The 16523-nt window shown below is 36.2% G+C and overlaps 1 protein-coding gene across 1 annotated transcript in view; it reads right to left on the bottom strand.

Annotated features, from left to right (window-relative positions):
• The window catches only part of MTHFD1L (methylenetetrahydrofolate dehydrogenase (NADP+ dependent) 1 like), a 191067-nt gene that overhangs the window by 33596 nt on the left and 140948 nt on the right, over positions 1-16523 (bottom strand). The window contains exons 25-26 of the mRNA XM_074187818.1: positions 15013-15120; positions 12104-12256 (exon numbers count right to left, since the gene is read on the bottom strand). Coding sequence (XP_074043919.1) covers positions 12104-12256; positions 15013-15120 — 261 coding nt within the window. The remainder of the gene's footprint in view (positions 1-12103; positions 12257-15012; positions 15121-16523) is intronic.

Genomic DNA, 16523 nt, shown 5'->3' with positions numbered 1-16523 from the left:
TTTTAATATATCAAATTTATGAACAGTTAAAAGATGTATACTTCTGTTCTTAAGGCAACAAAAATAACTGTAGAGCTATAGAAGATAATAAAGAAATTATGCACATTTCAACTGCTCTCCCTATTTCTGATCTCACCTTGACTGGTTCTCAAAGCTATTATCCCTTATGACTTAAAACATTTCCAGAAATCTGGTAGGGATTAGAGATTCTTAATGCTTTAGAAAGACTTCCTTCTTGGTCAGTGAGTCATTGTGATACATAAGCATGTTATGAGAACCCTCAGAAATCATCTAATCTAAACTTTTAAACTTTAGAGAGCAAAAAACTTCACTTCTAGGGCCTCTGTGGAAGTCTAATTCACAAATACAAGGTTAATATTGCCAACAGAGGAATATTGCACAGAATATCCTTAATTGCTTCCAGGTAAAAAGTAGGTAAAACAGTGTTAACAAAGAACACAGAAACAATGACATAAATGGACATCTGGTCCATAATATGAGAACTGATTTATGTGACTATACAGTTTTATTTTTAATAAATTAACAGTGTCATTAAAGCATAGCAAATCATATATGATTTGTTTCCAAAAAAACCAGTCTGTTTAAGCTGAGCTTGGTAGAATAGGCCTATCATTCCAGCTTCTTGGTAAGCTGAGTTTAGAAAATCTGTTGAGTTTGAGAATTCTGAGCTGCATCAGTGATAAAGCCAGTTGGGTATTTCAATTAAGTTTGAAACCAGTATGGCAAGCCCCAGGGACTAGAGGGATGCAGGCTGCCAAAAGAAGGGTGAACTGGTCAGGATGGAAATGGAGCAGGTCAAAACTTCCATGACAATCAGTAATGGTACTGGGCCCATTACTACTACAAGTTTGGACAAGAGGTAGACCTACTCTTAAAATTAAAACATTTCCTACTGAAAAGAAAGATAAAAAGGGCCCATTTCTGCTATTTATCAAATGAAAACTGGGAATAAAGGTATTTCAAAAAAGATGAATAGATTTCTTTTATCACTTTAGAATTCAATTACCATAGTATCTGGTTGTCTTTTTTCTTTCTCCATCATACACCTTTTTCAATTTTCAAAAAAAGAGCACATTCCATTCCATCAAACCTACCAAAATTAAATAATTACCACCAGCTGTCAAAATAACTTGGGGGGAGGGTTAAAGTCATTGTTATGGCTGTTCTTACAAAATAAAGAACTTTTGGCTCCCCATGCAGTGATTTTTCACCCACATGAAACTCATATTTAATTAAATTAAGTGCTTTAGAAATGGTACAGCAGACACCAAATGAGTAATAAAGATCCACATACTCAAAATTCATTACATATTAACTTGGGAGAATAATGCCAGTAACAACAGGGAACTGGAAGCACTATTGATGTGACCTGTCTCAACTTGAAGAAATGACACATTACAGACAAGCTTCGGTGAGATGTAATATAAATATGAATATATTCAATGCAAACTAAAAGCAGATTTTAGCAATAAGGCCAGAGTCAAGATTTACATTTTATTATACTTCAAACTGTAAAAGAGAACTTTTCATCTATCACAGGACCACTGATAATATGATTTTGCAGCTGGGAGATTTGGCCATTGCTTTTCCTTTCAAAATAAAACTCCACATATACTTACTCACTGATTGTTAAGAGTAGCAAATCAGGGAACTCACTATGAGTAAAAGAAATGAGCATTGGATAGATACATGCTCGCTGTTCAACTATGGATAATTCACTCAATTTTTCTTAGTCTTATTTCCCTCATCTATAAAACAGCACCTATCACACAGGAGAGTTGAGAAGATAAAATAACATATATAAAATGCCTGGAAAACCTTATTTAGTAAATTGTTGCAGTTTAATGATACTGAAACATGTTTTAATGCAAGTGTTTTAAATCTGGAATTTATAAACTTGTTTTAAAAATATTTTGATCATTATTATTTCATTGTAATAGTTTTCTTTTGTATTCCTAAGCATTTGGCTTATGAATTTAAAAATATATTCTGAGAAGAGGTCCTCTGGTTGAAACCAGAAGAACCTCTTACACCCTAACAGCAACATGGGGGTGATGATCAACTTTAATGGACTTACTCAATCCCATCAGTGCAATAATCAGGGATGATTTTAGGGTATCTGCAATGGAGAATATCATCTGTATCCAGGGAAAGAACCGTGGCGTTTAAACAAAGACCAAAGACTATTTACCTTCAATTAAAAAAAAAGTTATCTTTAATGTACAACATAATTCTGCTATCTCTAATATTTTATTTTTTCCTCAGGGATATGATTTTTCTCTCAACACATTCAATTTTGATCAATGTATAGCATGGAAACAACATAAAGATTATCATACATACTGCCTTCTTGAGGGGGGTGGTGGTGAAGGGAAGGTGAGGTAAAATGTTTAAAATTCAAAGCCTTAGCAAAAGAAGATATGTAAAAACTTCTATTGTATATAATTGAAAAACAAATGAAATATTTATATAAAAAAGAAATGGAGTAATCTATAAATATTTTTAATGTAAAAAACAAAAGTTCACAATAAAAATTCTTTAAAAAGAATGAATCATGAGTCACTCAATAAACATTTATTAATTGCTTAATGTTAAAAAGAACCCCTACTCTAATGAAAAGTAGTTAGTTCAATTAAAAGATGCTCTTAAAATACACTGACTTTACCTCTTCAAAGTTCTTTCCTTCCTTTGCAATCTCAAAGCACTCATGTACTATTTTTGTCTCTCATGTACAGTCTTTTTTTTTTGTGCAAGGCAGTGGGGTTAAGTGACTAGGCAATTATTAAGTGTCTGAGGCCAGATTTGAACTCCAGTCCTTCTGACTTCAGGGCCGGTGCTCTGACCACTGTGCCACCTAGCTGCCCTTCAGGTACGGTCTTGTGAGATTTTTTAAAATTATTTTTTAATTTGTGACTCTACAATTCAACTAAATGCTTTACATTAGAATTCCATGATCCATTTTGTCCTACTGCCATCCAGGATTTCTAAAATCTCAACCTTGGATTATCCCCCAACAACCATATCTTTTCCCCACTAAAGTGCTGTGTAAACAGTGCTGAAAGAAGTTACAGACCTGGGGTGGCTAGGAGGTGCAGTGGATAGAGCACTGGTCCTGGAGTCAGGAGTACCTGAGTACAAATCTGGCCTCAGTCACTTAATAATTACCTAGCTGTGTGACCTTGGGCAAACCACCTAACCCCATTGCCTTGCAAAATCCTTTAAAAAAAGGTTACAGACCTGTATTGACTGGGGGTCCATTACAATTCTGTTAATGAATATGACCTGGTCCTTCACTATAGCGAGGTATCCTTTTTATCTTTCCTAACTGACTATCAATACCTAGTCACCCCACACTGGCTGTTCCAAACCTCTCCAGAAAAGTCTATCACATAACTCCATGATTTTATGAATAGGGGAGAAAAAAGGACAAATGCCCAAAATAGATTCAATTCCAACCTCATTAGACCTTGGCTTTTCCCCTATCAATTCCCAAGTATTCTTTTAATACAGAGTCTATAGAAATATTCTCTATGCCAATTTCTGTAGGAACAGGAAATCAGAAAAGAAACTAATCGTAGTTCTTTCATGAGTTCAAGGATTTGGTGAATGTCTCCAAATGAGTCAATTAGCATGATGTGCAATAATCCTAGGAAATATTTCTAGGTACATTAATATTGTGCTTTAATTTAATGAAGAGATCTAGTTGGAATCATTGAAATCAAGTCACTCCATTAAAAAGTTGCTGATTATGAAACAACAACCAGAAAATAAATGCCATTTCCTGGAAAATGCTTTAAAACCTAGATCTAATGGACAAAAAAGCTTTACAAATGTTTAGCCATGCTAAGTTTCTCTGAGGAACAGATAATTATCAACTTTGAGTTCCAAGCATTATTAGTTATGATAAGGTCAAAGCTACATTAATTTAAAAAGAAATTACTGACATATTTTCCTTATCATTTTATCCTTCTCTTTTTTTCAATCTATAACTGAATATACAAACTCTTATCTGCAAGGGTGGTCAGCTATTCAATCTCCAAAAACTGCTAATTTTTTTCTACGCAAATTATATTTCCCTGCCACAAATTCCTTAGCATGTTCCAATTATATGCTTCTAATTAAAGTTAGACATGTTAGACTAGACTAGATAGAAATTTAATGAGCAACAATTTTCAGGGTATATTATAATGAGTTTTAAATTTGGAAGATTTGACTGCATAAAGAGTTTCTGGCTCCCATTCATTTCTCCTTAATGACCTAAAGAAACCAAACATGAAGAATAAGAGTAGTTAGGGAATAAGAAGCAGACTATGACAACAGGAGAGTGATCTTTAGTGAAGGAAATGAGGTAGGCCCAAAAGAAGACTTCACAGGGTCAGACAACAAAAGGAGTTAAAGACACCTGTCCCTCTGTAGGTTAGAAATCCTGAAACTGAGTGACACGACATGGATGAGGCAGGACCAGTACACTGAGAATTTAGCAGCAGTAGGTAAAAGCATCTGTCTACTCTATGACCCAGAAGACATCCTTGATTAAGGATGATATGGTTGGCAGTTTTAATCAATGTGACATTGATTCTCAACATCATATTCATATTAAAAACCTTGAAGCTACTTATTAGTGTGAGTCATATTTCTAGTATTATAGTTATTATCTTGTATTATAGTCCTATACAGATGCCTTATTGTGGTGTATAGGTAACCTTGAATTGCTGAAAGCTAAGCTTGGAAAGCAGTATGATTCATACTGATAGGATGCTGGATTTAGAAGTCAGGAAAGTCTGGGTTCTAAGAGGGTTCTGGTAAGGCTTAAAATGAGACATTATAGTCAAGGGACTTTGCAACCTTAAAGGGCAACATATTTTCCTGTTATCATTATGTAAATAGAGTACAAGTGTGGGCAGGTTCTGTAAAAGTTTCAATAATTGGTCTGGTTACCAATTGTGAGTCTGCCATCCAAAAACTAGTAAAACAATAAATGTTAATAAATTTTATTGAATGTCCAGGTTTGAAAAGGTTCAAATTTGGAAGGTTAGTCACCAGATAGTTAATATTTTTAATCACTGAAATTGAAATGCAATTGTAGTTTAAGCTATACTGAAAGGAAGCACACAAGAAATTACTAATCTTCCAAAGCATTAAAGAAATATATTCACATTTATAATAAAGGACTTAAGATCACAATTAAGCCCTTGCCCAATCATAAAAAATTCAACTTTAAATAGGAAAAGTAGATAATGAAATCAGAGAACCTTATAAGAAAGGCAAAAAAGGGGCAGCTAGGAGGGGCAATGGGCAGATTACTGCCAGTCCGGAGGACCTGAGTTCAAATCCAGCCTCAGACACTTAATAATTATCTAGCTGTGTGACCTTGGGCAAGTCATTTAGCTCCATTTAGCCTTGCACCCCCCCCCAAAAAAAGGGCAAAAGTTTTTTTACCTGAATTATGAACTTCCTCTTATGAATTATATAGGCATATATGTATATGCATTTTTGTATATACATATTTTAGTGTAGCCATATTTGCATACAAACACATGTGGAGAGAATGACAGAAAGACAAACACAGAGAACACCAGACTTTTGACTGTTTTAGGAAATTCTAGCTGAGTAAACTTCTACTTAAGCAGATTAATAACTGCTCAGGAAAATTAAAGTCTTAGGAGAACTGCCTCAGGCTCCAATATTAAGTGCCCAAGGTCACAGCTAGCCTGTATCAGAGCAAGGACTTAACCCAGTTCTTCCAGACTGAGGTCAGCTCTTTAACCACTCTGTAATCCTTTTTTCTCTACTCTGTTTAATCTTTGGAAATACACTCATGAGAACCATCTTCCTTCTGCTGTAAGCACATGGTTAACGGTCAATGTACTGAAGTGATGACATCTATATGACCTACTTATGGCATGAACATTTCCTGTCTATTAAAGGGACACATGCAGCCAATTTTCAAGAAAACCTCCTTAAGTTTGGACTGTCTGGGAAAAGCTCTCAATCACAACAGAACATGGCAAAAAAAAAAATTAGGCAACTGAACTCAAAGAAGGTGGTTAACAAGAGAAGAATAGGATATAGAAACTGCCCTACATCAAGGCCAGAAAAATAGAAACATTTAGGCGGGAAAAGGAAGGGTGCCTCTGCTGTGGATATAAGGAGAGCCAGAGGAAGAGTAACAAGAAGCTGAATGATGTGTCCAAAGGAATGAAAGGAAGAGGAAACTTGGCGGTAGCCCTCTGAACAGAGGACAAAGAGGTGAGAAACAAAATGACATTGGACAAGGACGTCCTCCTCACAGATTACAGGTCAAGTCTAGTCTGTTTCCTCACCCAGGGCAGAATGAGCAATTCCCAATGCAAGAATGTTCCAATCTCCACCAACTGGCCAGCTTTCAGTTAGGGCATGTCTAAGACCAATGTATTGTAGGAAGAAAAAGGAATGGGAGACTTCAAGGGAAGGAGTTGCTTTCTTTGGGTCAAAATGACTTCTGTAGAACCCAAGGTGAAAACGGTTGTTGATGCTCTTTTTGACTTGTGATGGGTGCTAACATGTTAATAAGTATAGCATTAACATCTCATTTACAGTGTGGTTTGGGGTGTGAGTGTTAAAATTCCTCACTGATCTAAGCCAGCATAAATCACTTAACAAGATGAGTGGAAATGGTTTTGACTTAAACCCACATGGTTTGGATTAATGTACTTCAGTGAAGGTCCATGAGAACAAGTTTGTGGCCCTTAGTAAGGGTGGAGGCTTAGACAAAAAAATTAAAAAAAAAACCACCATTCAGTTTGGAAAAAGCATCTCTGGCCTGAACCTGATTCAACAGGAAACTAAACATTCAGCACATACTTTTACAGAAGAGGGAGGAGAACAGAAAACAAAATGAGTTGAACTGAAACGTGAGAAAGTACAACATAGCAATTACTATCCAGGGTGGGACAGCAACTCTTTTTACATCTCCCCAATCCAATAATTCTCCACCCAAGCATTAGCTGTGAATGACCTCATTGGTTTCCCAAACACACTCCCGCAGACCTTCCTGCTCTGGTCCCCCAGATCAAGTCAAGCAATGATGTCAACAGTGCACCTGTGTGAGTGAGGTGGCCCAGGGTCAGGGCCATGGGGCTCAGAGATAAAAGCTTCCCTCCATTGGTGTTAATTAAATGAAGCTTTTGTTTTACTGCTCATCTTCTCAGTTTAATTTTCCTGGAAAGACTTCCTCATTTCTAAGAGATCAGACTCAAGTTCAACAGAAGGTTATCACCATATCTACAAACAGAATTTCCAAAGAGCCCTTCAAATACTTCACCATTAGGATTTCAGGGAGGGGAAGGAGAGACTGTAGTGGAGTTGTTGAACAGAAGGCAGGTAGGTGTGTGGAATCCTACAATAGTACAGTAGCAATTAATTGGCTACTTAGCCTTATCAGTGTTAAAGAGATTAACCTTAAAAATTCATATAGTGAGTGGAAAGGTTATTTTACTCCTAGTGTGCTATCCTGGTTTAACTACATTATTTTATTCCTATTCCTATCGATAAAGGAAAAAGCAAGTTATTTACACTTCAAAGCCTTATTATTAAATTTAATTAATATCAAATCTTCAATAATATTCTATTTACTTCTTTTACATTATGAAAGTACAAATAAAGTAATTTTAAATTAAGTCAAATCAAAATACAGTAAGCTTTAATGGCTTAAACTGAACTAGGACCTTCAGGGTCATCACAAAAGGAAGATGTACGAAGGACTAGCTCTGTATTATTAACACTGCAGAAAAGGGTTTATAAGTCAACTGTCTGCAGTTGAATGCCAATCAACTATGACAATCTGCTGTTTGTTTAACCACCACATTCATCACTATTTAAGGTCTTTATCAATAACAGTGAAGTGATTTGAACTCTACCAATTAAAAAGAGAGCTCAATACTGATATAACTCAAAAGATAAAATAGAAAGAAAATTGCAAAGAATAGAAAGTTTGCACAGCATGGAAGGGTAAGAGTTAGCTTCCTCTTTTTTCTCCATATAATATTCAAAAATGCTCCTTGGACTAACCAATTATAAATAGAACCTCTATACCTAAAACAAATTAAAACAGCCCAAAGGACATTTTGCTGAGACAATGTACAGAATTTTTCCATTGTTTTTACTGCCGTTAACCCAAAGAACAGAGAAGCTAACAGGAAAAAGGGAGGAGGAGGAGATTGATCACTGGGGTGATACAATTGAGAGTAGGAGAAAGGAGAGGTTGATTACTTTATGAATAGTTTTACTTATGTGAGAACTTCCTTGCAATGATATAGATGTTGGTATGGGTCTGAAGCCCATTAAGAACTTAAGAGAAAATTTTACATTCCGGTCCATCTCCAGTTGTCCTAATCCAAATCTGGCCACTGGACCAGATTGTTCTGGAGGAGGAAATGAGGCTGGTGACTTTAGTATAGCTCTCCTTCACTCAAATCCAATCCACTTGCTTGTCATGGAGTCATCCTCCTTATGTCACAGTCCTCTTCCAGAAGAAAGGTGAAACAACATTCACTTTAAGGACACAAGAGGAGACAGGCTTATGTATAAGGAGGGGGAAAAAAACTATAAAGAGCAGAATCATCCCTTCCTCCTTGCAATTTAGTGTTTTTTAGTGTGTGTTTTGTGTGTAGACACTCAAAAAATAATATGATGACTAACTGGTAATGATTTTCATTCCTCCATTAAAAAGCACACTATTTTCTTGACCTTACTACTAAAGATGAGCTGTATTGTTTACTGGAAAGATTGCTGGATCTGAAATCTGATGACCTGGGTTCATATCCCAGCTCTGTCACTAAATGACTTTGTGACCCTGGATAGGTTGTTTTTTCCTCTCTGAGTGAATTTCCTCATCAATGAAATGAATGGGTTGAACTCTTTATGAAGATCTTTCCTTCCATCCTCTGGAGTTTCATTGCTTTTTTACTGCCCACATTTACCACCCAAGAAGCAGCAGTTATACTCACTGTCAGAGTTGTTTAAATGGACTAAAAAACAACAACCGATGCTCTTCCCGTATTAGGAAATTCTATAGCAAGTTAAGAAATCCATTCAATGCACACTCACTGCTTCCTGACCACGTCCTTAGAAAGCATCCCTCTCTAAGGCCACAGTGTCCCAGTGACACAGCTTCCTCAACTCCAGAAACCTTTTTGTCAGGAACTACTTCCTTCCTTGCTCCTCACATTCCATTGTCTCAGAGGAATTCTACAACAATAATCCCAACGTTCATTGCCTTTCCCCAAATGTGTTGCTAAAGGAGGAAATAAGCTGTGTTCTGGGAAGAGGAGATAACTGACAGAACTCTCTCTTCCGGAAATCCAGTGAGTCTCCCAGTCCCCATTCTCGGACCATGCTGCACATTCACGCTGTAGCTAGTCATAACTCACAGTGACGTCAGAAGCAGGTTGGCTATTGTTCAAGAGCAAGATGTAGCTACTGAAGATCAAAGGCTAACCTTAGAAACTTCTAATTTCTTCAAATCTGTTTTGGTTTTCTCACAGAGGACAAAAAGGCCAGACCACATATTTATTCTATGCCTTTGTATTTAAAAATAAAACTGGCACATTCAGCAAAATAATTGCTATAGGATTCATATATTTTCTATTCGCTAAAAATTTTCTACCACTGTCAAACTCTCTTCTGACTACTTTTATCTAGACTGAGAACTTGCTGACAGAAGGGACTGTGTGGTTTGCGTATTCCCATATCCTCTCCAACCTAAGCCCCTATGGAACCCCAAACACAGGACTAGCCCTAGGTAAGATCTTTACTCTTTGTTGCCCTCATCTTCTCTTTGCTCTTGCTCTTCTTTCTAAACTAGTTATGTAGTGCCATCACGACTGAGTGGCTCCGCAAGATACCATCCCATGCTAGTCTGCTTATCCTGCTGTAGCATGCCTTCCTTTGGAATATGGACCCAGTCCACCTTTTAATCTACCAGGTACCCTCCTATCCCTTGCCTCTTCAATTGTTGCCCACACTACGGTCCTTCCTTAGTTAGGACTGGTAAATCAATCAAGACTTATATGATAAGTTAATGTGTCACTACTGTCACAGAAGTGATTATAGGTTGTATGATAGGCTGGAGGACATATTAGTTGTAGGTAGCCCTTTTTCTGACAGAATTCTTTCTTTTGGAAATTTGGTGAGTCTTCTGGTCCCTATTTTTGAGCCATTCCTCACTTTCACACTGTAGCTAGTCATTAACAAACAGTGATGTCAGAAGCAGATGAAATAAGTAGCCTCTTGTTTCAAATAAGCATATAGGACTGTCGGAGTTGTTCAAATGGGATAAAAATAACAATGGATGCTCTTTCCAGATTAGGAAATTCTGGTGGCAAGTGAAGAAATTTTTCCACAGACCACTAAGTTGGGTCTTCTTACTACCTATGTTGACTTGAGAAAGTTCTCTTACCTCCACTGCCTAAAAAATGAGGGGGAATTGGAGCAGATGTTCTCCAAGGCCCCTTCTAGCTCGATATTTATGATTATTTTTTTCCCATGCCTAGGTTTTCCCCCTGCAGTATTTCCAATTACTTAAAATATGAAGAATGAATATAAAACAATATTCCCATTTTGTGGGTAGTTAGGTAGCACAGTGGAAAAAGTACTAGACCTGAAATCAGAACTCATTTTCAGGAATTCAAATCTGGCCTCAGATATTTACTAGCTGTGTGACCCTAGGCAAGTTACTTAACCTGTTTTTCCTAGTTTTCTCATCTGTAAAATGAGCTGGAAAAGAAAATGGCAAATCACTCAAACCATTCCAACATCTTTCCTAAGAAAACTTCGAATGAGGTCACAAAATCAGATATGACTGAACAGCATTTTGCAACTGAAGGAATGAATATAAGTGTGGTAAAGTCACTTGACCAAGACTCCATGGTTCCCAAGTTGCAGAACTTGGGAGCATGAAAGGAACCTTTGGTTTGGAGCCAAAGTACACTGTATCAATGATCATATATTAGCTCTGTTGCTGTGAGACCTTAGATAAATAGAGCATTTTCCTCGTTTACAAAATGTTGAGATGTCTCTTTTATATATCTTCTTCAAAGACAATTGGTTATTTTCTGCGTTTAATTCAAATATTCTTACTACAGGACTGGTACTAATTGCAATATCTTAATTACAACATGGGACCATTCCTATAGTTTGGTTTCTTTTTTCCCTCATAGGCTTAAGAGCTCTATTTATTGTTTTATCAGATACATGGTAACTTAGTAAGTTATAAGTTTAAGACAAACAAAAAGTCAAGATGCTCATCAATTTTCTTTGAATTTGGTTCAATTTCCTAATTAATTCTACCAGTTTAAAGTATGGGTTTAGTAAAACCCATATGGATCAGCACTCAGGAGATATTTATAAATGGATGCTGATAATTCAGCATTAGGTTTGGCTATGAAAGACATTTGGTCTATTTTAAACAGTCAGATCTATTATCAAAGCATAATTTGCTAGCACTAGAATTAAATAATGTGCCAAAGGTTCTGAAAACCTTTGTGATTTGAAGAATCTATTGGCAAAAGCGTGCTCATTAATGGGGACTGTTTTGAAGGACAACGGTCATTTGTATATTTAAGTACTGATATCTCATTACCAAGTCAGGTTTATTACTTTTTTTCAATTCAACAGACACTGGCTATCAACTCATCCTGGGCCAGGACCACAAAGCCGAAAAACAACTTCGTCCCTGTCCTCAAGGATCTTAATGCTCTTAGTCACGAAAGTTCAGTAATAATAATAATAATAACACATAAAAACAAACTCATTAATCCTAAGAGGGTAAACTTAATTTTTCTCAAGTTATTTTATCCACTGTAAACAATTAAATAACATAAATTACATTTCAGGTATTAAATATTAAACATCAGATAGAAGCAATATTTTTTTCTCAATTTGATAAAAGAAATTAATTATTTGATGATATAGAAAGTAACGAAAGTCCTCAAGGAAATATATACCTTAGTTTCCTGAGTCTGTATGATTTCCCCCAAAATGGTAAAATCAGAGGAAATCATTTTTAGTAAAAATAAGGGATTGATTGGGTATTATCACTCACCGTTCCAACCAATGGGTAAATGAACCCAGCGCCAATGCTGGCCCGGACATCGTTAATTGGTAAAATGAAACCAGTTGGGACCCCTTTCTTCTCAGGCTCATGAGAAAGAGATAGGTGGGTTTTTGCCATGCAAATGGGCAAATTTCCAAAACCCTGAAGGAAAAGAAAGATTTGTGAGTGTGTTTATTTTTAAAACTAACATATTTCTCTACACTTGTTCAATCTTAACTTGCATTTCAGGAAAAGACCAGGGTGAAGGTCAATCCTATGCTAGGTAGGTAGGTGCAGACTAACCATTATACATGAAGCTGAAAGAAACATTCCTAGTATACATAGATTTCTGAGAAAGTGTTTGATTTCAGAAAGGAGATCTATTCTCTAAGGCTATCAATATGCTATTTATAGGAAGGTGATCTGGGTAAAGTATCCTTCAACAAGAGACTGTTAGTCATTCGCTTACTAATTCTGAATATATCAGGATGCAAAGGGTCCCCACTGTGTTAACTTATGAGTCATGGCTTTTTGATCTGGAGTTATACTCTAAGAACTAGAATGAAGTCACTCATTAGAACTTCTTATTTTCAAGGACCAAAGGCTAAACTTGAATCAGAACCCCAAAAGTGAAAGGGCAAGAAGTCACATGTGGTGTCTGACAAAAAAGTACAGTGTACTCAAGTAGTTTTGATTAAATAGTATATAGTGCCCTCTTTTAGAAGTATTTTATGAACTAATTACAATTCTAAAGATGACACATAATAACTTTTAAATTCTACTTTCTCAACTGGCATAGAAAAAGAAAAAAACTCTGCAAACGTAGAGAAATTAAAATAAAGTTTGGACTTTTTTGGGGGAGAAAATTTACTGAGAATTACAAACAGTAATCTCTTTAAAAGAGGGCCTGCCCCACTTTTACAGACTGAGAAGACTTGCCAAGGAGCAGATGAATGTGATGCATTCCACAGCCCTTGAGATCAATGCAATCACTCCATCACAGTCACTCTACAGAACAACATGAAAGCAGAATCTCAAGTGGACCGGCAAAGCACATAGACCATTCTAAGAATTCTTGATTTGCTGTCAGCCTTATGAAATGTGGAAAGTCTTGGGCAACAACTCTGGTGAAATCCAAGATCTCCATTGCCAACTTAAAAAAAAAAATGACAAATGATGATTAAAAAAACAGGGCAAGAAGATAAGAAATTCAAGAATGAGAGCTATATATGAGTTGCAGACCGAAGTGCCTGAGACTGTCCACAGCTTTTCTCATCCTTTTCCTGATATTTTTTGAATGAGAATCCTATATTCTACCAGACTCTTTGAAGGGAAAGAAAGGATATTTAGTTTGGCTGACTCTTCTGGGTAATGGTGATTGCAAATGTGTCTTTAGGATCAAAGAATCCCTGACACAATCAGCTAGCTCACTGGTCCTACTGAACAAAAGGGTCAACCAAGGACCTCTAAATACTGTGGCAATGTAAGTTCCTGTGTCACCTGATAGTTGATGGAGGATCTTTCAGGATTAATAAACCAACCAAGAGAATCCCAACTAAACATCATGGTCACAGCATGCTATTCATTGCTGTATAATACTAATACGTAAGAGTCATAGCCTAGTGATGTAGTTAGAGCTATAAAAAATAACTGGCTATAAAACAAAAGTCAAAGTTAGTATCTGGAGTCATTTTAACTCAGCTTAACAAGCATTAATTAAATGCCTACTATTTTAAACGCAGCGTGCTAGGTATTAGGGATACAAAGATCAATAAAAGGATGCAATCTGTATTCTCATTTGGCAAAAGATTGGGACAGGTACACAAATAGAGGGCAAAACAGAAATTGACTAAATACCTAAAAAAAGCCAAATGAAATAACCGAAGATATTCAAAAGGGAACAAAGACTGTCAACTAGACTTTGTGTACAAGTTAGGACCTGAATTAGATCACGAATGAGTTGATTTTGTCAATAGATGGAAGAAGATGAGACTGAGGAATGAACGTGTTTGAATGAAGGAGGATTTTAGAAAAGACTACTTTCTAGAATTTTACACATTGTGGCTCTGAGGTCACTCATTCATATGTAGTATATTTAAGTCAGCATATCATTGCATCTGGGTAGATAGTAGTGTCAGGTCAGGAAGACCTGAGTTCAAATTTGACCTCAGGCAAGGAAGTCCTACTTGCAAGAAAATACATTACACATGGGGTATCTAATGAAATGTTTGGCAGGTAGGCATGTGGAGGGCCTTGTATAAGGATGGTCACTTAAGTAGAGGATGCTAAGGATGGACGTTGGCATTTATATAATGTTTTAAGGTTTGTAAAGTGCTTTATGGGATACTATCTTCTGATCCTTACAATAACTCTGGAGAATAGGCATTATTAAGTCTTCAATTTACAGATGAGGAAACTGAGGCTGTTAGAAGTTAAGTAACTTGCTCAGAATCAGGAAGTTAAAAATTGTCTAGGTCTGGTGCTCTTCATTTAGTGACCCAATTGAGGGCACCACTGAAGTGAGATTACATAATTTGGAGCAGATTAAGTTCAGAACAATTTTATAACTTCCTAGCCCTACCCAAATTGGAGAGAGGGCTGATGCTAAGGGTTATTTAAGATGATAATCAGAGCTGAAACAACAGAAATTCAGTCACTCAGTTTAGGAATTCAGTTGCAAATTAGACTTGCAAACATGGATAATATCCTTAGCAATAATACTGTAAGGACCCCCTCCCCCCAATTTTCATTTATTCAACATTTTCACCCAAGGACCTCATAGTCATTTCTTGCTGAAAATAAACACAGATTAAAATAAATTCAGTTAATATAATCTAGCTATCTGTCAATTTCTAATTTTTAAATTAATGCCTGAGAATTACTTAGACAAAGCCCCCCCCCCCCCCCATTAGGTTTACCTGTTGTGTGTACCGTTCGATTTTAGATTGTGCCTCAGGAGAAAGCTCAATATCTCGGGCTCCATAGACTTTCTGAGCAATGGTTCTTATTTTTTCTACAATGGGAAGCTGTAAAAACACAGATGGGAATAAAAAATTGGCTGCAGCAGGCTGAAGGAATAAACTTTTAAAAAGTTTTTTGTTGTTTTATATTCAATTAACATGCATTTTTCATGTTTCCCCACCTTAAAATGATATAAGAAAAACAATATGTACAAAATGTGCACAGTCAAATAAGACATATTCCAACATTGTCCGATATTTCTCTTTGTGGGAAGTGGGGACAAAGATCATTATCAATCCTCTAGTCAGTACATGGATCAAAGTTCTTAAGTCTTTAAAATTGTTCCTTTTGACAATATTGGTTCCCTCCTCCCCATAAATTGTCATCCTGGTTCTACTTCATTTACCCTGTATCAATTCAATTGAGTCTTCCCAAGATTATCTGAAACCATCTCTGGTCATTCAGGTCATTCATTCACATATCATAATATGATAGAGAAAATACCTTACCTAAACAAATACTTTTAAAACTTTCAGTGGGAACATTTACACTCCAGAAATAGATAAATCAGGATTTGATTTATTGTTTTATTTAATGTCTAGACTTAAGAAAATGACAGAGAAAATGTAGAATTGTTTTAAATGTGTATCGTCTGTGTGTGTGTGTGTGTGTGTGTGTGTGTGTGTGTGTGTATTCCATTCCAGCTTGCTGATTAACATTTACCAATACCTCACCTCATTCCTAGACTATTCCCCAGTTAATGTGACAACCCTCTAGTTTTTTGACACTGAAAAAAGCTACTGTAAAATTTTTTTTGGGGGGATACATATAGGCCCTTTTCCTCTCTTTGATCTCTTAGTAGATATCACTGTGTCAAAGCACATTCATACTTTAATGACTTTAATACTTTAAAATACTACAGAAGGTCCCTTCAAGTTTTACTTTACTCACTAAACTTGTGAAAGAGATTCTGAATAGTAATTGAAGTACTTAGGTCACATTGACATTTTCTATGAAATTTTCTATAAACATTTTCTATAAACTGTCAACTAAATTTAAGAAGCCTAAAAAGCTTAGTCTTTTTTGGAGATTGGTTGAATAATTACTGGTCCCACAGTTGTAATTCAGCAATACACAAGAAGAGGAGCATTTCTTTGATATGCTTTCATAATAGACAAAAGTCTCCCTCTTTTAAAAAATTTTTATTTATTTAAGGCAATAGGGTTAAGTGGCTTGCCCAAGGTCACCCAGCTAGCTAATTATTGTCCGAGGCCCAATTTGAACTCAAATCCTCCTCCAAGGTCGGTGCTCTATTCACTGCGCTACCTAGCTGCCCCTATAAGAGTCCCTCTTAAAGAAAACAGCTATAATTTTTATAGAAAGTGAAACTTACTGTGAAAAAAGAATATAGGCTTAGTTTCTGAAATAAGTTTAGAATTGGCTGGAAGAAAAAGAATACATTAGAACA

Source organism: Macrotis lagotis, chromosome 5, assembly GCF_037893015.1.
Source record: "Macrotis lagotis isolate mMagLag1 chromosome 5, bilby.v1.9.chrom.fasta, whole genome shotgun sequence".
Classification (NCBI taxonomy): Eukaryota; Metazoa; Chordata; class Mammalia; order Peramelemorphia; family Peramelidae; genus Macrotis; species Macrotis lagotis.
This window is presented reverse-complemented; position numbering and strand designations above follow the sequence as displayed.